The 17,388-nt window shown below is 37.7% G+C and overlaps 1 protein-coding gene across 7 annotated transcripts in view; it reads left to right on the top strand.

Moving 5' to 3' along the window:
- The window catches only part of FAR2 (fatty acyl-CoA reductase 2), a 143,938-nt gene that overhangs the window by 49,544 nt on the left and 77,006 nt on the right, over positions 1-17,388 (top strand). For all 7 annotated transcript variants that reach the window (XM_085233781.1, XM_085233808.1, XM_085233822.1 and 4 more), the window contains one exon: positions 5,273-5,507. In XM_085233781.1, the coding sequence (XP_085089907.1) occupies positions 5,319-5,507 (189 nt within the window). In that variant the 5' untranslated portion in view covers positions 5,273-5,318. The remainder of the gene's footprint in view (positions 1-5,272; positions 5,508-17,388) is intronic.

Here is a 17,388-nt window from a genome sequence, read left to right on the forward strand (position 1 = left end):
CTGACCTCAGCTGTATAAGTTTGCTGAAACAACAGAAGAATCTTCATTTCTCTGCATGCTCCAGGATAGCTATAAATCCTCTAGAATCTAATTAAAGAAAACTGTCTTATATGTGATTGGACATTTGCATCGAAGATTATCAATTTATATTTAGAAATGGCTAAATATTTCTTTTGTCTAAGGAAATCTTGCTGTCTATATTTTTATTTAAAGCTGGTTCATTATATCTTACGTTAAAAAAAAAAAAAATCATATGGATATTCTGACCCTCTTGTTTACAGAAATTACATCCCTAGGTAAAGTTGTGAAAGTACATTGGGTATGAGAAAACTCATCTAAACTAGACTAAATAGAAAGAGATGCCAGAGAGACCATTTGTGGATCTAGACATGTTAACACACATTCAGTCCTTTATGCTTGCACTGACCTAGATCTCTCTCCTTTTTTTTTTCTTTCCTTTTTGTTTTGTGCTCTTAAATTGAAATGGCAAATATCTCAATAGATCAGCTTTTGAAATCGCCACTGTCTAGCTGAGTAGGGTATAGAAATCTTAGTAATTGTGCATACTGTAATGAGACATTAACTTGCCCTAATGTACTCATCCCTCACTGCTTGTGCTCCATTTTACCATCTCTTCTTGACATCCTGCAGTCACAGACATGCTTTGAGCAGTAGTAGTAACAGCAGCGAGGGAGGTTCAGATATGCATTCATCTTCCCTTTGCTGTGGCTTTGGTAACGATCTAACTTCTGGCATTACACCATTGTAATGCAGATTTGGCATCAAACTATGTGGAATGTGGGGACAGTGTATTAGTTTTCTTAAATATCAGCTCTGTTTCATCTGCTTGGGGGAAAAAATCTTTGCTTTATGCTTCTGTTAAGGATGCTTCTTCTGCAGGAGCAAAGTATTGGGTTGGTAGGACTTCCACTTTTTGTATTGCTTGCCTGTGCTTTGGCATATGCCCCTGGCACAAGACCATGGCTTTGTTTGTAATGCAGTGCTGTAGATTATCCTTTATGTCTGATCTAGAGAAGACTGTCACAGGCATCTGTATCAGAGCTTTACTCTTAAAGCAGCTTTTGTACTTGTGTCAGTAGAGATGCTCAGCATTATTCCTGACTGGATGTCCAAAAGGTGGCTTTTTTTCAGAATACAATTGGAGATGAGTCAGAAGCAGTGAGACATGGACTGCTTTAAAGATGCTATGTTCAGTAATTCACATGATACCAGTGATTACTTTCCTGCTCAGATTAGCACCTAAACTGTTAGAGTTGTCTGTAATTAAACATTTGAATTGGACTTTAGGAAGTCTGTGTGTGGGCTTTTCTTTTTTTCAATGGCTTTCTCATCTCCAGCCAGTTTTGGAAGAAATAGGAATTTCCTGGCTCTGAAATAGTCTTCCTCTTCCTTCAGCTCCATAGGACTCAGCTGGAACTCCTGACCATCGTTCAGTCTTCTGACAGTTTTCTATTAGCAGATGTTTAATTCTTTTCTGCTCAATTGGGTGGGGCATTGATAATACTTGGTTTTGAATTATTATTTTTTTCCCCAGAAATGAAGTATGATCTTCTACAGAAAACATAGTTTTTCTTTATTTGATTGATTAAAAAAAAAAAAAACATCAAAAAGGAATGTATACGGTTCTTTGTACTTCAAAATTGATATCTAAATGTTCAGCAGGCATTACTTGAATCACGTCTTTTAACACTAAAAATCCTCAAGTTTCTTGTGATTTTTGTTACTTCTCCATTTTCTTCATAAAGACCAGATGATATCCATTAAAGTAGAAAAGAATAAATTCCATTATGAAATCACTTTTTAAAATACATTTTTAAAAATCAGAAAATATAAAATTAGACAATATTCCCTTAGTTGAAAGGAAAGCATTATAGCAGTTTCTGCAATGGAATATCCTGGATATAACCCGGGGTCTGCTCTTGAATTTGGGAACTATTAATAACCTTTTAAAATTTGTTAGGAATGTGGAGATTCAGGGATCTGTCTGAAAACAGTGGTTTGCAGCATTTTTCCTTTTATTTGTCATGATCACAAAACATCAATTTGATTCAATCAGTTAAACATATGTACAATGCTTTTTGAAGATATTTAACATGGAATCAACTGTGTGCAAGATTATTGTATTTTTTCTAAATTTAGCTGAAGATACGGAAAAAGAAGTGGAGGATACATAAATCTGATCCCATGATAAGCAAATACCATGACATTTCTCATGTCTTTTTGCTATGGATGAGGCCTAGAGCAACCTAATCCCACAGTGAAACTGGCTGTGCTAAATATGTGCTGCTTGACTTCAACTGTTTTATTATAGAAATAGAAAGTGTATGAATTCTTACTTTTTCTTCTAACCCTGGAGGATTAGGCAATAACGAAGAGAAAGAGCAGATTGCTTTAGGAATTCATTTTGATGATGTTTGGTACTTCCTTTGCCACCACTTCAAAATGATTTTGAAGATTTTTTCCTGCATTTTTGAAGAGATGGTCTTAAATTACATGAGGACTGCAAGAAATACTTAAGGAAATCTGGCTGCAGATGTGATTTTAGGGGCATTTTAGAGGCAGTGTTATTATTTTTTCTTCTATTATTCTTCTAGAAGGCACCTAGTGTCTGGCCAAAACAAATAGAACCCCACTTGGTTATCTCAGAGAACACAAATGAAACAACAAAATAAGTTTATTTTCATATTCAGAACTCTAAACAACTATTTTAGCAGGAGCCTGCAATCATAATGCAAAGCAGTGACATAATTGTAATACAATTTGGAAATGTTCTAAACTACTGAAGAGTGGAAAAAAGTAACTACTGCTAAATATTGTGGTAATCTTCAAATCTGCCATGCAGAGCACTTTATAAATGTACCATTTTTGTCTAGCAGAATATTAGGTGAAGCTAAGTAGGATGTAATCTTCTGAAAGTCAGTTCAAAGTAAGAATCCACTCACTGGGAATGGTCTAAATGCTTCTTTTTGTTTCCTTATATTCAGAAGATTTCTTATGGCTTTTAGTGACTGAGGACTTCTGCCATTAATATGTCTGCTTTGCCAGGCACCTACCGTACTCTTAAGCATTTTGTCATTTTCATCTTCATCCAGTTGAACTAACACACAGTCTTTCACACACTTCTAGGTTCTGCAAATTTGTCTTCCAGCATTACTCAGTTTTCCCCAACCAGAATGAGATGTGACATTTTATTATAAATTAATTAAGTATCTAATAGTTTAACCTGTTTGTCCAAATTCCCATGTGGCCAGGTCTTAGATAAGAGCAGGTTTATAATAGGCCTGGACAAGCCTGCTAGATTCATTTAAGCTGTGATGTAGGTCATATCTGAAAGTAGGCTAATACCTGAATTCACGGAGCCAGAATACCCACAGATATTAATTTTTAAAATAGTGTCCTTCAGATGTTTTTCTGCTTGACCTACTTTCTCAAATTATATGATACACTTGATGATTTGTTATAGATTTCTTTCAAAATAAATTTGGGTGTTTCATTTGTTGATAGGTACTGCAGTTCCTGATAGCACTGAGATCTTTCTCACATGTATCTTGCAGATTGTAGCCCTCGTTGATGTGCCTGGATTGTAGTCCATTAGAAATATGCATTTAGTGTTTCCATGTAGCATTACAGTTACTGTGAATACTGGCAGGGTGGTCAGATCTGGGTAGGTACATCAGTGCATCAGGTGGAGATGTAGATAATGACAGTAAGTACCAAAGCTTCTGAGTCATTTTTCACTGTCAGGAGTGATAATGCCTTTGAGATCACAGTCCAGTTAAGCATCTTCCTGAGCTGTTACACTGAACAATGTACATCTTACAGGGGTTGTTCTACGGACAGTTCTGTTCAAGTGCAGGTTGGAAGGGGCTTTGGACAACCTGGTCTGGTGGGAGGTACCATTGCCTATAGCAGGGGGGTTGGAACTAGATTCTCTTGAAGGTCTCCTCCAACCCAAACAATTCTATGACTTAATGATTCTATTCTGTAAGTTATCTGTTTTACTGTCTTTATGTGGTTTCCTTTCTGTCAGAAATGCAGAAGAGTTGATGATACAAGGAATCTTAGCAGAAAGCAAAAATGCAGCAGATGATAAATTCTGTTTCTGTGTATTTGAAAGGATTTGAGGGAGAACTGGATATTTTCATGGCTTTTGAGCACTTGAGCTCTTTTTGTTTCAAAATTTGTAGGTTTAGTAGCTTTGTTTCAAAGGAATTTTTTTATATTTTTTCAATTTATTTGTATTTTATGTGAACCTTTCCCTTGTAATCGAAGCGTCTTGAGCATGCTGTCAATTCTGCAGCACTTCAAAGATGTGTGGGGTGGTTCCACCCATTAGCCTGACAGAGAGAGGGTTTCTCTAGCAAGACTAATTTTAGCCTCATTCGTCATTTTATAGCGTTCAGAATGTCTGGGGACATGCCGGCCTGAAAATATTGTATCTAAATAAAATACTTAACTGGGACACTTCATGTGGGAGTCTAGTCATGCCAGCTCCTTTGTATAGTCAGTGGAAAGGGCGAAGGATCTCCAGAGGTAATTTCAAGCAACTTCAATTCTTTGTGGATTATCAAGAAAGCAAATGACATCCATGCTCCTTAGAGTTACATGGGATTAATTTTGGCCTTCACATCCAACAAAACAAGTGGTGACCGACACATGGTTCTTGCAGTCTTGCAGAGCAAGTAATTGTGCTGTATATTCCAAGAAAAAGTTTTTACCATGGATATATTCCAAGCCAAGACCATTGAAAAAAAACTGAGGATGTTGGAAAGTGATGGCTGGCAAGAAATGAAACTGCTTGGCACAGTGGAGTAGCAGTGGAAAAACAGCATTTGAGCTCACATTATTTGTAAGGAGGTCTGTTTCTGCTTTGTCCTGAAAGGACAAGTGCATATATTTGGCTTCCATTTCATAGCGTGTAAGTGCTCTTTAGCGTTGTAGTTAAGCATCTTCTGCGAGAAGTCGTGACCAGAACAAGCCATGTTCTAATTTGTGAGCTCTGAGTGCAGCTGTAGTATAATATAAAGGCTGAACTTAAGATCTGTAAACTTCCCAGATTAGTTGTTTGTGTGTGTATATTCTGTTCATGACAACATCTTGAAAAAGAAAATTGATTTTAAAATTACCTTTGACTGATCTAAGATGAGCTGCTGTAGCTGATAGAGTGGAAAAAGTTCTTGCAGTGTAGTTCCTTAATGACTGATCGGTCTAATCTGAAAAGCCTTAAAGCCTTGTTTCTGTATCTTCTCAGGTACCTCCTGCAGGAAGCTAAAGGAAGAACAGAAGTAGGAAGCACCATGTCTTCAGTCTCAGCTTATTACAATGGAAAGACTGTACTTATCACAGGAGCTACAGGTTTCATGGGCAAAGTGCTGGTGGAAAAGCTTCTGCGCTCCAGCCCTGATGTAAAAGCAGTTTATATACTGGTAAGACCAAAAGCTGGACAGTCAATGCAAGAGAGAGTGGCCAACATGTTGAAATGCAAGGTAAGCTTCTACATTTTATTCAATAATTTAGACTGAAATTCATTTAAGTTGAGTAAAGCAGGTGTGCATTCTACTGAGGAACAAATACCATCTTCTACTATAACCTGTGTATATTTTTGTTGTGTCTGAAAAAAAGAAAAAAACATAAACGTGCACAAATGAACCTACATCTGTCTCAGTTTGATAGTTGATTTTACACTGTAGTGATGTAATTCTTTTTCTTCCTTTTTTTGCATTGCTGTCTGTTGAGAATGATGTTTTTCAAAAACATGCTACATTAGCGAATGTCTCGTTAAGAAAAGCAGCATTTTGTTTTCATGAATTCTTAGTTCCCCACTATCAAAGCTTAACATTCAAAATCTAGAATTCAAACATAAAACTAAGTGTGAATACATCAAACCCTATTCCTTGTACTTATTAGTTAAACTTATTTCATAAGACAAGGCCTAAGGACAACATGTGCTGTGCTGTGCTTTGCTGCAGTTCTGTATAGGACATCTGTCATCTTCTGATGTCAGCTACAGTTTCATCTCACTTAGAAAATGGTAAAATACTGTCACATTTGAAAAAAATGTTTTCCAAATTCACATGCAGTAGAATGCATGGGCTAAGTCAGCCCTGTGAGATGAAGAATAGACATATATGACTTCCACCGGTGCATCATGTTTCAACTGATCTTTTAGCTTGCCACCCCAATGAGAAGAGCCACATCTCTCCTGTTAAAAGGATGTTAAAGCCTTTTGTTGCATCAAATGTAAAGATTTGTTAAGGAGATACTGGTAGACCTAGTATCTTACTCTAGCTCTTCTGCATCTTATGCCAGTGTGAAGGTCTTGAACTTGTTCAGACTCCTCCAGCTGTGATAATGATAGTGATAAATAGTGATAAATGCCAGAATATTAGCTAATGCTTCCTGCTGGTGAGAATTTGTACACAGACCATGTGAAATGAGAAGATGGAACAGACCTAGCTTTAGTAGGCAAGAAATTGGTTGGAGATAATCCAAGACAGGCCAACATATCTTTAGAGCACTGGTCAGAAACACTCAGCAGGACTTTACCGGAAAAGTATTCCTACTTCTAGTGGAGTTAGATCAGGTGTATCGATACTAAGAGACAAGTAAAGCTGAGAGACGACTTTTATTTTTTTCTTTTCATTGTTTTGAGGCATCCAAACAGTCAGCTAGAAAAACCTTAAATATACTCAACAACAGAGTTTAATTTTTGTGTATGTTTTTTCAGCAGACAGCAGACTTTAGCATTCATGAGTGCTCTTAAAGGAAACCATCATACTGGTTGCTTTTTGCAAGTCTGTCAAACACAGTTTCTCATTACCTGTCCTTTTCAATGAATATTTTTCAGCTGCTTATACAACTTTTGTCACTGACAATAGGAATAGTGTGAGTTCTCATCATTAAAGAACAAAATCCCAAATTTGACATGGTTGTGTAATTTTTTTTTTCATTTTGATGGTTTGTTTTGTTTTGTTTTTGTTTTGTTTTTGTTTGTTTGTTTGTTTTTAACCAGTAAGAAAATGAGGAACCAAGCTATTTTTCAGGATTTCTAGAAGCTGAGTTTGCGTATTCTTTATAAATACAGTCTTATTTTTTCAGTTTGTCAGCACATCTTCATGTTGGTAGCTTTAGGTGAAGTTCTTCAGTAGCTCTTTTATTGTAACAGCTGTAAGAGACGTACCCTTTTTTTCCTATTGCATATCAGTATTTTTAGTCATATCAACAGAAAACAGGACTTGACAGCCTCTTTTGAAACTTTGCCTGATTGTTTCATTGATTTTCGAATGAGTAGAAGGAGGAGGCAAGTGTCTAAGCTGGGTTTCCACGGTCTTTAAAAGAAAAAACTCTAGGAGTATGAGCACAATTCATCCAGGTCCTCTAAGAAAGAGGACATACTTTGATGCTGTTCTTTTAAAAATTAAACAATAAGATAACAACTGGGATTTGTGAGAAAGCATCTATCTCCTATTGAAGAAAGACCCAGAGAACCAAAATGTTGAGGTTTTACTTTTCCTCTGCATACCTAGTTATTATGTCTTTTGCAGATAAATCTTACTACACAAGGCCTTGCACCAAAATCATGTGATTATTCAAGAGTTTAAGCCCTGAATAGTTTCTAAAAGAGTACCTTTTTACTTTTATTGCTATAACTCTATTGTCTGTTATAGATATAAAGGCACACTGCATGGTAGTAAGACTGTTATACATAATTAATGCATGAACAGACCACAGCTAAGCAGAATGGTATGTGAATGTTGTAGTGTAAGCTACAACAACAGAAACAACAGCTTCTTTTAGCAGACTTTGATTCATTTTAGGGGTGCGTACTTCAAACAGATGCCTCTCACATAGCAAAATTTGAAACCCTTGTTCTGAATTGGTCAGCTTTGCTATACAGAGCACCAAAGAGCAGTGATAAGGGTAGAGTATTGTGGGATAGCCTCCAGAATAATTTTCCTTTGCCCATGGGATAGGAAGGAGAACAGTGTTTCTTAGAGAAAATGTGCAGAAATGTATGTATGTACACAAGCATGTCACTTGTCAAAATAGAAGGCTAAGAAAACAAATAGGCTCAGGTACTGAAAAATGTTACTTTAATGGTAATAATTAGTGGAGAGCAGTTTTAAAATGAATAATCAAACAATCTTGACATCGTACTCGCCATTTACAGGTTTTGTTGGCATTCTCCAGTTTGGGGAACCTCCAGGCTACGTGTAAACTCAAACTATAAGAAAGGCTGATCCCAAGTATGCATGCAATATTTGCATTTTTGCATTTGCATATTTTCTTATTAAGAATGTATATATGTGAGTATACACAGGCAAATTTAGAATAAAATACTTTCCCTTCCTTATTTTCCTTATTCAAAAAGGGGGAATTATGCTTGACCAAGCTGGCAGTCTTCTATGATGTCATGATATGCTGGGTACATGAGGTGAGAGCAGTGGATATTGTGTTCTGATGTTGTTCCTGATCCCTCTTCATGTTCAGATAAGCAGGGGTGCTTGGAGGGGGTGCCTGACATTCCATGGGAGCAATTACTGGGCTGTGCACTACTCTGTGCTTCAAGAAATGCCATGTCTGTATGACGCAGAGCACAGCTTGTACACACATACAAAAAACAACATTTTGTTATCGGCCTCACCCTGGATGTGTCCACGGATGAGGATCACAAGGCAAAGCTTGACAGCTGTTATATTCATTAATTGGTGGGAGGTGTATATTTATCAGAGGTGGAGCAATGTTCTGGTGTTGTTCCTGATCCCTCTTCATGTTCAGATAAGCAGGGGTGCTTGAAGGGGGTGTCTGACATTCCATGGCAGCAATTACTGGGCTAAAGCTGACTTGCTTGTAGCTTTCACAGTGTCCCAGGGAGAGCTGAACTTGCTCCATGTGTGCATTCAGTGAACCAATGCTGTTTGCTCCTGCCAATCTGTCTTTCAGGTCTACTTATCCAGTACTGCTAACTGGCCAAAGTAGAAAAGACTTGCTAATATCTTATAGTTCAAAGAGAAGATGGAGAAGCTGTGAGGCTATTGAAAAGAGTGAGCAGGATGTGTCCAGAAATACTGTAAAATACTGCTGCTTTTTAATACTGTCTAACTACATTTTATTAAATTCATGCCAGATCTTTCTTCCCCCATCTCCCTCAAGTATCCCTTTCTCCACTCTCTGGCTCATCATAGAATCGTCATAGAATCATAGAATGGCCTGGGTTGAAAAGGACCACAAAGATCATCTAGTTTCAGCCTTCCTGCTATGTGCAGGGTCACCAACCCGACCAGGCTGCCCAGAGCCACATCCAGCCTGGCTTTGAACACTTCTAGGGATGGGGCATCCGCAGCCTCCCTGGGCTGTTTGTGTGTTACCACCCTCTGAGTGAAAAACTTCCACCTAATACCTAACCTAAACTTCCCCTGTCTCAGTTTAAAACAATTGTCCCTTATCCTATCACTATCCACCCTTGTAAACAGCCATCCACCCCCCTGTTTATACACTCCCTTCAAGTACTGGAAGGCCACAATGAGGTCTCCCTGGAGCCTTCTCTTTTCCAATCTAAACAAGACCAGTTTCCTCAACCTTTCCTCATAGGAGAGGTGCTCCAGTCCTCTGATCATCTTAGAGACCCTCCTCTAGACCCACTCCAAGAGCTCCATGTCCTTCCTGTACTGGGGCCCCAGGCCTGGATGCAGTACTGCAGATGGGGCCTCACATGGGCTGAATAGAGGGGGACAATCACTTCCCTCTCCCTGCTGGCCACCCCTTTTTTAATGCAGCCCAGAACACAGTTGGCCTTCCAGGCTGCAAGTGCACACTGCTGGCTCACGTCCAGCTTCTCGTCCACTCATCTTGATCATCACCATAAGCATTTGAGGTTCTCCATGTCACACCAGTACAGTAATTCTCCTCTGGAGGGAGCAGCTAAATCTGCCATGGCCACTGTAATGGTGCATGCACCAGTACCTGGAAGAGAATAATAAGGTTTTTTGTTGATGGAACAGGATTCTACTCACTCAGTAAGAGGTGTGGAAATGTGCAACAGAGATGTAGATGCTGTCTTTTCTATTACTTAATTCTGTCAGTGGAGTACCAGGCATAGTTCTGGTATTTGTGTACCAGAGGGGAATAAATCTGTCACTTTAACAGAAATTTCTTACTTATCTCAAGGATAGTGGTAGAGAAGAGCTAAACATGTAGTAGAGAGGAGTTAAATCTTAACAGTGCTAACATAACTGACATAAATACAGGCAAGGGTCTTGAACCATTCTATACCTCTTTATTAAGATAAAGCTACCTGCTGCCTTGTTCCATTTCATTTATGTCATGAGTTAGCAATACAACACAGGGTTCTCATACAAGGAAGACTTCTTTATTGCATCTCTCTTTATTCTTCTAAGCAAGCATTTTATATTCTAACATACATATTCAGTACATTTCCACTAACAATCCATTGGCTAGAAAGCAAGCAAGTTCCATAACAAGTCTTCATAAACAGCAGAGAGCTTATCTTACGCCTAGCTACAAAACATCCCTGTTTATTCTATCCATTTCTCTTTCCCGACACCATATTATCAGCAAGTCGGCCTCTCCATCTCCCACACATTTATTTATCTTTTACATTTTGTTTTTATGATTGAAGGATGGTAAGGTTCTTCCTTGTATTTTAATCTGCTAATAGCCTGCTTTGTGCAGCACAAGAAAAGGTCAAGACAGTGCTGACAGCAAGATACCTTTTACATTGAACAAAAAAACAACACCACACCAGCTCACAAGTTAGTCTCCCTCTTATGACTTCAGTGTCACTTCCTGTTGGATCTTTGCGGCCTTGTGTTGCTGCTCCTTAGTTCCAGTCTCTTTGTGAACATAGGCATCTGGAACAAGCCAGGTGTAATAACATTGCCTTTTCTGGGAGCTAAACTGCACTCTTGTGTCTTACCTGATGCATATCCAACACATACTATGAGTCAGGGTGTGGAATCTCATCCAGCAGCTTTCAGCTAAGCTGGGAGATTTGGCAGCCCTATCTGCCTGCTATTTCATCTGGTCTGTGTTGCAAAATCATGCCTACCAGTGGGGTAACTGAGAAGCTGCAAAGCAAAAAGACTCATCTTATTGTCACTTAACATCTATAGAATTTGGCTTCCTGCAGCAGCTTCTCCCTCTCTTGCACTTGTATAGCTGTCAGCACAGACTGTATTCTGTAGAATTGCTGGAAAAGCAGCTAGGTGGATTTTTTTTTTTTTTAATTACTTTTATTACATACTCAGGTGTCATAGGAGAAACCATGAAAAAAGGGAAAGACAGATACTGCTTGAAACTGTGTCCTCCATTGCATCAAAATTCAAGCTTTGATCATCTGAGGAAGAAAGAATGTATGCGTGACTGATGCAATTCCTAGAGAAAATAGGCTTGTTTCACATTTGCATAATCACAGTATAGTTTTCTACTTCTTTGTATACATGGATGCTGCTAAATAATTTATGATTTCTCCACACACTGTGTAAGTTGATCAGAGATGTATTCAAAGCTAAAGATTTAGAACCACACCTGCATGTAACTAATAATAGTATTATAAATAATAATAATTGTAATTTTCTGTATATAATGAGTTCATTTGATAGAAACTTCCAGTGTGTATTAGTGAGTACAACTCTTTTCAATGCCCTTTTACAAAATAATTCCCATTAGAATAATTAATTTAGAAGTCTTGAATACCTCAGCTCAATAATCACCTTGAAAACACTGGTCAAGTTATATATTTGAAAACATGTTTTTGTGTTCATACTCATTTTTCAGGACCATAGACTACATTGCTAAGTTTCTAAGTACGTACAAAAGCAAACATGGAAAAAAAATCTGATGAACTATCCATGCACTATTCTCAGAACATGAGCTCTTTTTTTTTTTAATGAAGCTGGAGAGAAAATAACAGAATTGTGATGCAAATTAGATGTTCAGAGACAGAGAAAGGAGGTAGTTAAATAATTAGTTGATGTTACTGCTAAAAAAAGGACTTGACATTTTGATTATGAGAAATTACAATGAACATCAAGGCTCCCAAGAGTTTCAAAAACAGAAGGGAAAGAGAGAAAGAGACAGGGAGAAAGAGACAGAGACAGATGAGTCATAAGCAAAAGAGTAAAGGGGTAGTTTATGACATAATGATGACAGCAGTGGAGATCTTTTAAGAAAAGCAGTACAGGTGCAGAAGATAGAAGGACGGAGGAAAGGCTAGAATAGTATGAAAACTTAAGAAGAGATGCTGAAGAAACAATAAAAGGGGTAAAAAGATAACAGAGCAGCTCTGCAAAGGCTATCATAAGATAATGGTTGGGAAAAAAATATGGCAAGCATCAGAAAAAAATTGTGAAGAGTGGGCAATTAACATTGGTGAAATGGCAGAGGATCTGAAAGAGTGTGATTGAGGACCTAGAGGAGGAAAGAAGTAATGGAGAAAGAGAAAAGAATGTTGGATAGGGATGAGGAAGGAGAGGAACCATCATTATTTTCTGTTATCTATCTGTTATACATAGATTTTATTTATTTATTTATTTATGCCTGATGTTGACATTAAAAACCTATAGGTGTGCAAACACAGGTCTTCCTCCTAAAAATCTCTGATTGAAAAGCCTGGTCATAAAGGAGAATAGTTTAGGGCAATAGAATAAGTAGTTTGGAATCAGAGAGCTGTTAGGAGCGAATCAATACCATAACATTTGTATTATAAAGAGGATTGTCTGCTTTAAAACCGAAACCCTTGCACTTGTCATATAGCCCTGTTGAATTCATAATTTCTCACATCTCGGGAAGTTCAGATAAAGTTTTCATGCTTATCCAAATGTTTGCCAAATACACTAATCTTCATTGAGGTTATAGGAGCGTGGGAAAGGAGTTTTCAAGAACCTTCAAGAAATTTTTTTTCAAGTTTTCCTGAACTTACATTAAAAAAAAGGGCTTTGCCTTTCACTGAGATGTTACTTTTTTGTTTGTTTGTTTGTTTGTTTATGGTCATTTATTGAAAAGGAAAAAAAGTTGTTGATGAATACCTATTAAACTAAACAGAGAGTGTTTTTTTTTAACGTTCAGTCTTAATTGGGTTGCTGAACAATAGGGATTGTATATGAGAACTACCTGTTCTTTTCTCTCCTCTGGAGTTCTTAAGTTATGTAGAACTAATATTTTATTTTGCAGCACAAGTTCTAAACTATTCCATTCCCTTTACTCTCCAGGTGGTCTGGCACCACCTTCTTCAATCCCCACATCAGGTATTAATGCACATTGGTATGATCCCCCAAACTTCATCTTTGCCAGGCTAAAGAGTCATGACTTTCTCAACCTTTCTTAATCATTTATCTCATCAAAGAGTTAGCAAACTAATATTTCAGTTGAGTTACAGTTTCAGAGGATCTTCATAGCATTGCTTGAATTTGCATTTATTCCTACATGCTTTCTTGTCTGCAGCCAAGATGTAGCTCCTGAAATCAGTTTCCCTTAATGTTTTTATTTAACTTGGTTAAATTTCTTACAAAAAGTGGGTTTCAGAGAAAAGGTTGGAGAGAAGATGGGTCTACGTAAGTAAATTACAGTTGTCTTTTCCATTATCAATGGCATGTCAATATTACATTACATTAGGTTTTCTTTTTCTTTTGCATATTTTGTTTCTTTCTAATGTTTCTAATAAAGTTCATAAGTCATTCTACTGCCAGAATCAGTTGAGACTGATTTAAACAGTAAGAATTGCTTGTTGCAGGATTGCAAATGAATTTAATCATTCTCCTTTATTTGGGAAACCAATACTGTCTTACTTTAGCCTAAAAGCCTTGGAGCATTAGCAGCATAGGCAGTTGGTTCAGAAGGAATGAAAGGAATGAAAAACAAGATGCAACACTTCTATTCATACCATCATCCCTTCTTTTATCCATACAGTTATGTCTGAACTCATCCCACGACATTTGTAAATATTTATAAATCTCTTCTTTCTTTGCACATATATGAGAGCCTGGGATGAGAAGTCCTACAAAATTAATTTTCCTTAAGTATAACTTTTTTGAAAGGGAGCAAGGTGGTGAAGATAGAAATTGTATCCTAATATTAGATATCTTTCAGGGGAGTAAAATGGAAGATTTAGAATCTGTAATCTATAAAATTGACTCCTGTGCTAGGTTCTCTATCCAGAAATTCATCCATTTTTGGTTGTCACTCCTTGCCAACAGAAAGCTTTCAGCATCACTACCACTTCTGTGTGCATACCCTAAGCAGTTAAAGTTGAGAAAGTCCAAGTGTGCATCAATGGGAGAAGAAAGCACAGAGGAAAGTGAAGAATTCAGTGTGGCATTTTCAAGAGGGCAGGAAAAGCACAAACAACACTGAAGAGAGAAGCTCCGCTTGAACAGACTTGAGAGTTTGCATCAGTAGCAGAAATAAGAGCTACTTCCCAGCAACTTGCACTGGCATCAAGGCTATGGAGCGTCATTGTTAGAGAAGTCCTGTCAGGCATCTTTTGTAATCCTCATATTTCTCCCACGTTTGGGTTTTGTCCAGGCATGCAGCAAAATTGAACTTTCAGGCAACTGCACTGCATGTTTTGTGTTCAGAATTTTGCCAAGTGACCCATTCACCGATAAGGCCTTCAGCCTTATGTTATATAAAGCTGTATAACATAGTTTTAAAATGTTTGCTGTTTTGCTGGAGCATGTTACATGGCTATCAACATGTGTGAGTTGGTACAATCCCTCTTTGGACCGTTTCACTTCAGAGCTATCCTGCACCCCGACAGCTGCTCAATTAGTAAAGGTCACATGTGGTCTTGGACACTTTGCATTGAAGTAGGGCTAAATAAGGATACCTACTGGGAACATCTTCGCCTCCAAACCATGGTTAGGAATGGAGGCCTACCTTTTTCTAAGTGGGTCAGTAATGGAGCTATCAATCATCAACTCAAGAAACAGAATTTTCTATTTCAACAAAATACAACAGATTATTGTGTTTCATTTTTCATGTCAATTTTATTATATTATTTTCCCAACTGCTTCTTCCAATTTTTTTTTTAAAGAAAGATTTTTGTTTACCTAAATTTAAACCAGGCATTTCCTACCTGCTTTTTATTATCTGCCATCTGACTGTAACTGAATGATGAAGTCATTCTTATGTCAGAAGACCATGAAAAGAAATAAAGTTTTTTGTGAATAAAATATTGCAGTACAAAAGAGAACCCTAGATATATTGGGGTCTTTAATATTTCCTCATTTGGCTTTCCAGTCAAAGCCCCCTGATGCTGACTGGATAATACCTTCTGCAAACCATGTTATTAAAATACTGGGGAGATGGGGTGAATATTCTGAGCCTCAAGACCCTGAAGTGATGTTTAGGGAGAGCTCTCACTCAGTGCAGTGATACATCCTAAAATGTGCAGTTTGGAGTATTTGGCCTCCTGCTAAGCAAAGTGGCAGGCTCATGCAGAGCCACCTCACAGGTACGTGCACCACGCTTCTCTCATTCCCTGCCATTGTGAATGGAAGTGTGAAGACAGTTGAAGAGTACCTTGTACAACAGAATCCTGTGACTGCTAGGAATTTCTCTTAAGACCATCTCTACTGACTGCTGGGTTAAGTACCAAAAGACTGACCTCAGAGTTGATCCCCTCAAAGATCAGGGAGCTTAAATCTTGGCGGAATGTCACCTTTCACTGCAACTACCTAAGTAAATGCAGTCCACTGTTTCTATTTCATTTAACAGACCTATTAGAAATACCAAATATGTTAGAGTGAATACTTAAAAAATGTGAATTTCTGACTTGCATTGTTGCAAACGCAAATCAAATTTGAGTTTTCTGAATTATGCCACGGAACCGAAGTGGGAAAATAATCTATTGCTAATTATCTGGTGATTGAGTTATGCTTTTTGTTTTCTGTTGCAGGAGATGAAAAGAGGTAAGGAAGGATATTAGCAGCATTAGCCTGTTGTAAACTAATTTTGTTCCTTGAAAAAGAAACTGCTGCAGCAAAGCAGCTCTTTTATCAGTGGTAGCTTGACTGCAGGCAAAACTTCAGAGTAAGCTGTTTTGATTGTGTGGAGGGGAATCTTGTTAACTCTGTGAACATGAGTGATTGACTCTCACATTCTGGATTGTGGAGATGAATGTCCAGACCCTGTCATTTGTGACCAGACTCGTGTTCAATCTGGAGATGGTATGGGGAAAGTAGGTCAGTGTGTGTTCTTGTGATTTTTTTTATTTGTTTCTTTATTTGTTTAAGTCTAGGCATGCCTTATTCACTCTGTCAAAAATTATCAAACTGATTTTTGATCCTAGCAGCAGAAATATTTGAGTAGTTACTGTAGGCTTCCACTTTTAAAACAATTGCTTCCCAGAGGTACTTGATGTTTTCCTATTTCATGGCACCTAGCACCACACATCATCTAACACTTTTGGTCAATGTGGCAGGATGTCATGCTTCTCTGTCCCTGCCTGCCTGTCACAGAATGTGTCTGTACTTCTCCTGATATGTAACTATGTGATCTCTAATGCTTTTTTAATGTCCTTTGAGATTATTGCACCTAACCCGATAAAATGTACTGAGAAACTGCAGGAAGCAAAGTGATAGTGGTTTCTAAGGAAGTGCTTCTGAAGTATTAACAGAATCTTCCTCTGTGTTAATACAGACTAAATTGGGTGAGTTTTGCCAAATGTATGGCTCATTACTTCAAGGTATGATTTATAAGAGTGAAAATTCGGAAATGATCTCCTCACACATTAAGCTTTGTGATAATCTCTGGATTAAGAAACTAGTTTGCTGAGTTCTGAATGGGAATTCTGGGCACTGCTGACATACTTAATAAGTAAAAAATAATAACATAAACATTGACATTGCTAGTTTAAAAACCAAATCCTTGATATTATTTATGTATAAATACATTTAGTCTGTATTTTCATGTCTCTTCTTCACAACTCTCTTGCCTACTCTACTAGTTGTCTCCTTTTGTTGCCATCTTATCTTAAAAGGGCAGTGTCAGAGCATAGTTTAGGATGATTATTTATTTCTTGTTATTGTTTTTTATCCACAAACCCCTAAATTCTATTTTCACAGTTTCATACTAATGCAAAGCTCAACAAAACAAGAGCCTGAATCTGGCTCTGAGCTGGGCATTACTGGACATTAAAGTTTTGTATAGTGCTAAGACTACATCACACGAATAATCAAATATTTATGATCAGTAGTCAGTGCCTTCTTAGTAAGGATGGAAACATCCTCCCAGGGTGTGTTTCTGGCAAAGAAAACTCCAATTTAAGGAGCTCAGAAAGAAAAAATCAGGTATCTAGGGATGACTTCTTCTAAAATTTTGTTGCTGTGTGACGGGTGGTAGCAGAGG

Source organism: Meleagris gallopavo, chromosome 1 (genome assembly GCF_905368555.1).
Source record: "Meleagris gallopavo chromosome 1, MGAL_WU_HG_1.1, whole genome shotgun sequence".
NCBI lineage: Eukaryota > Metazoa > Chordata > Aves > Galliformes > Phasianidae > Meleagris > Meleagris gallopavo.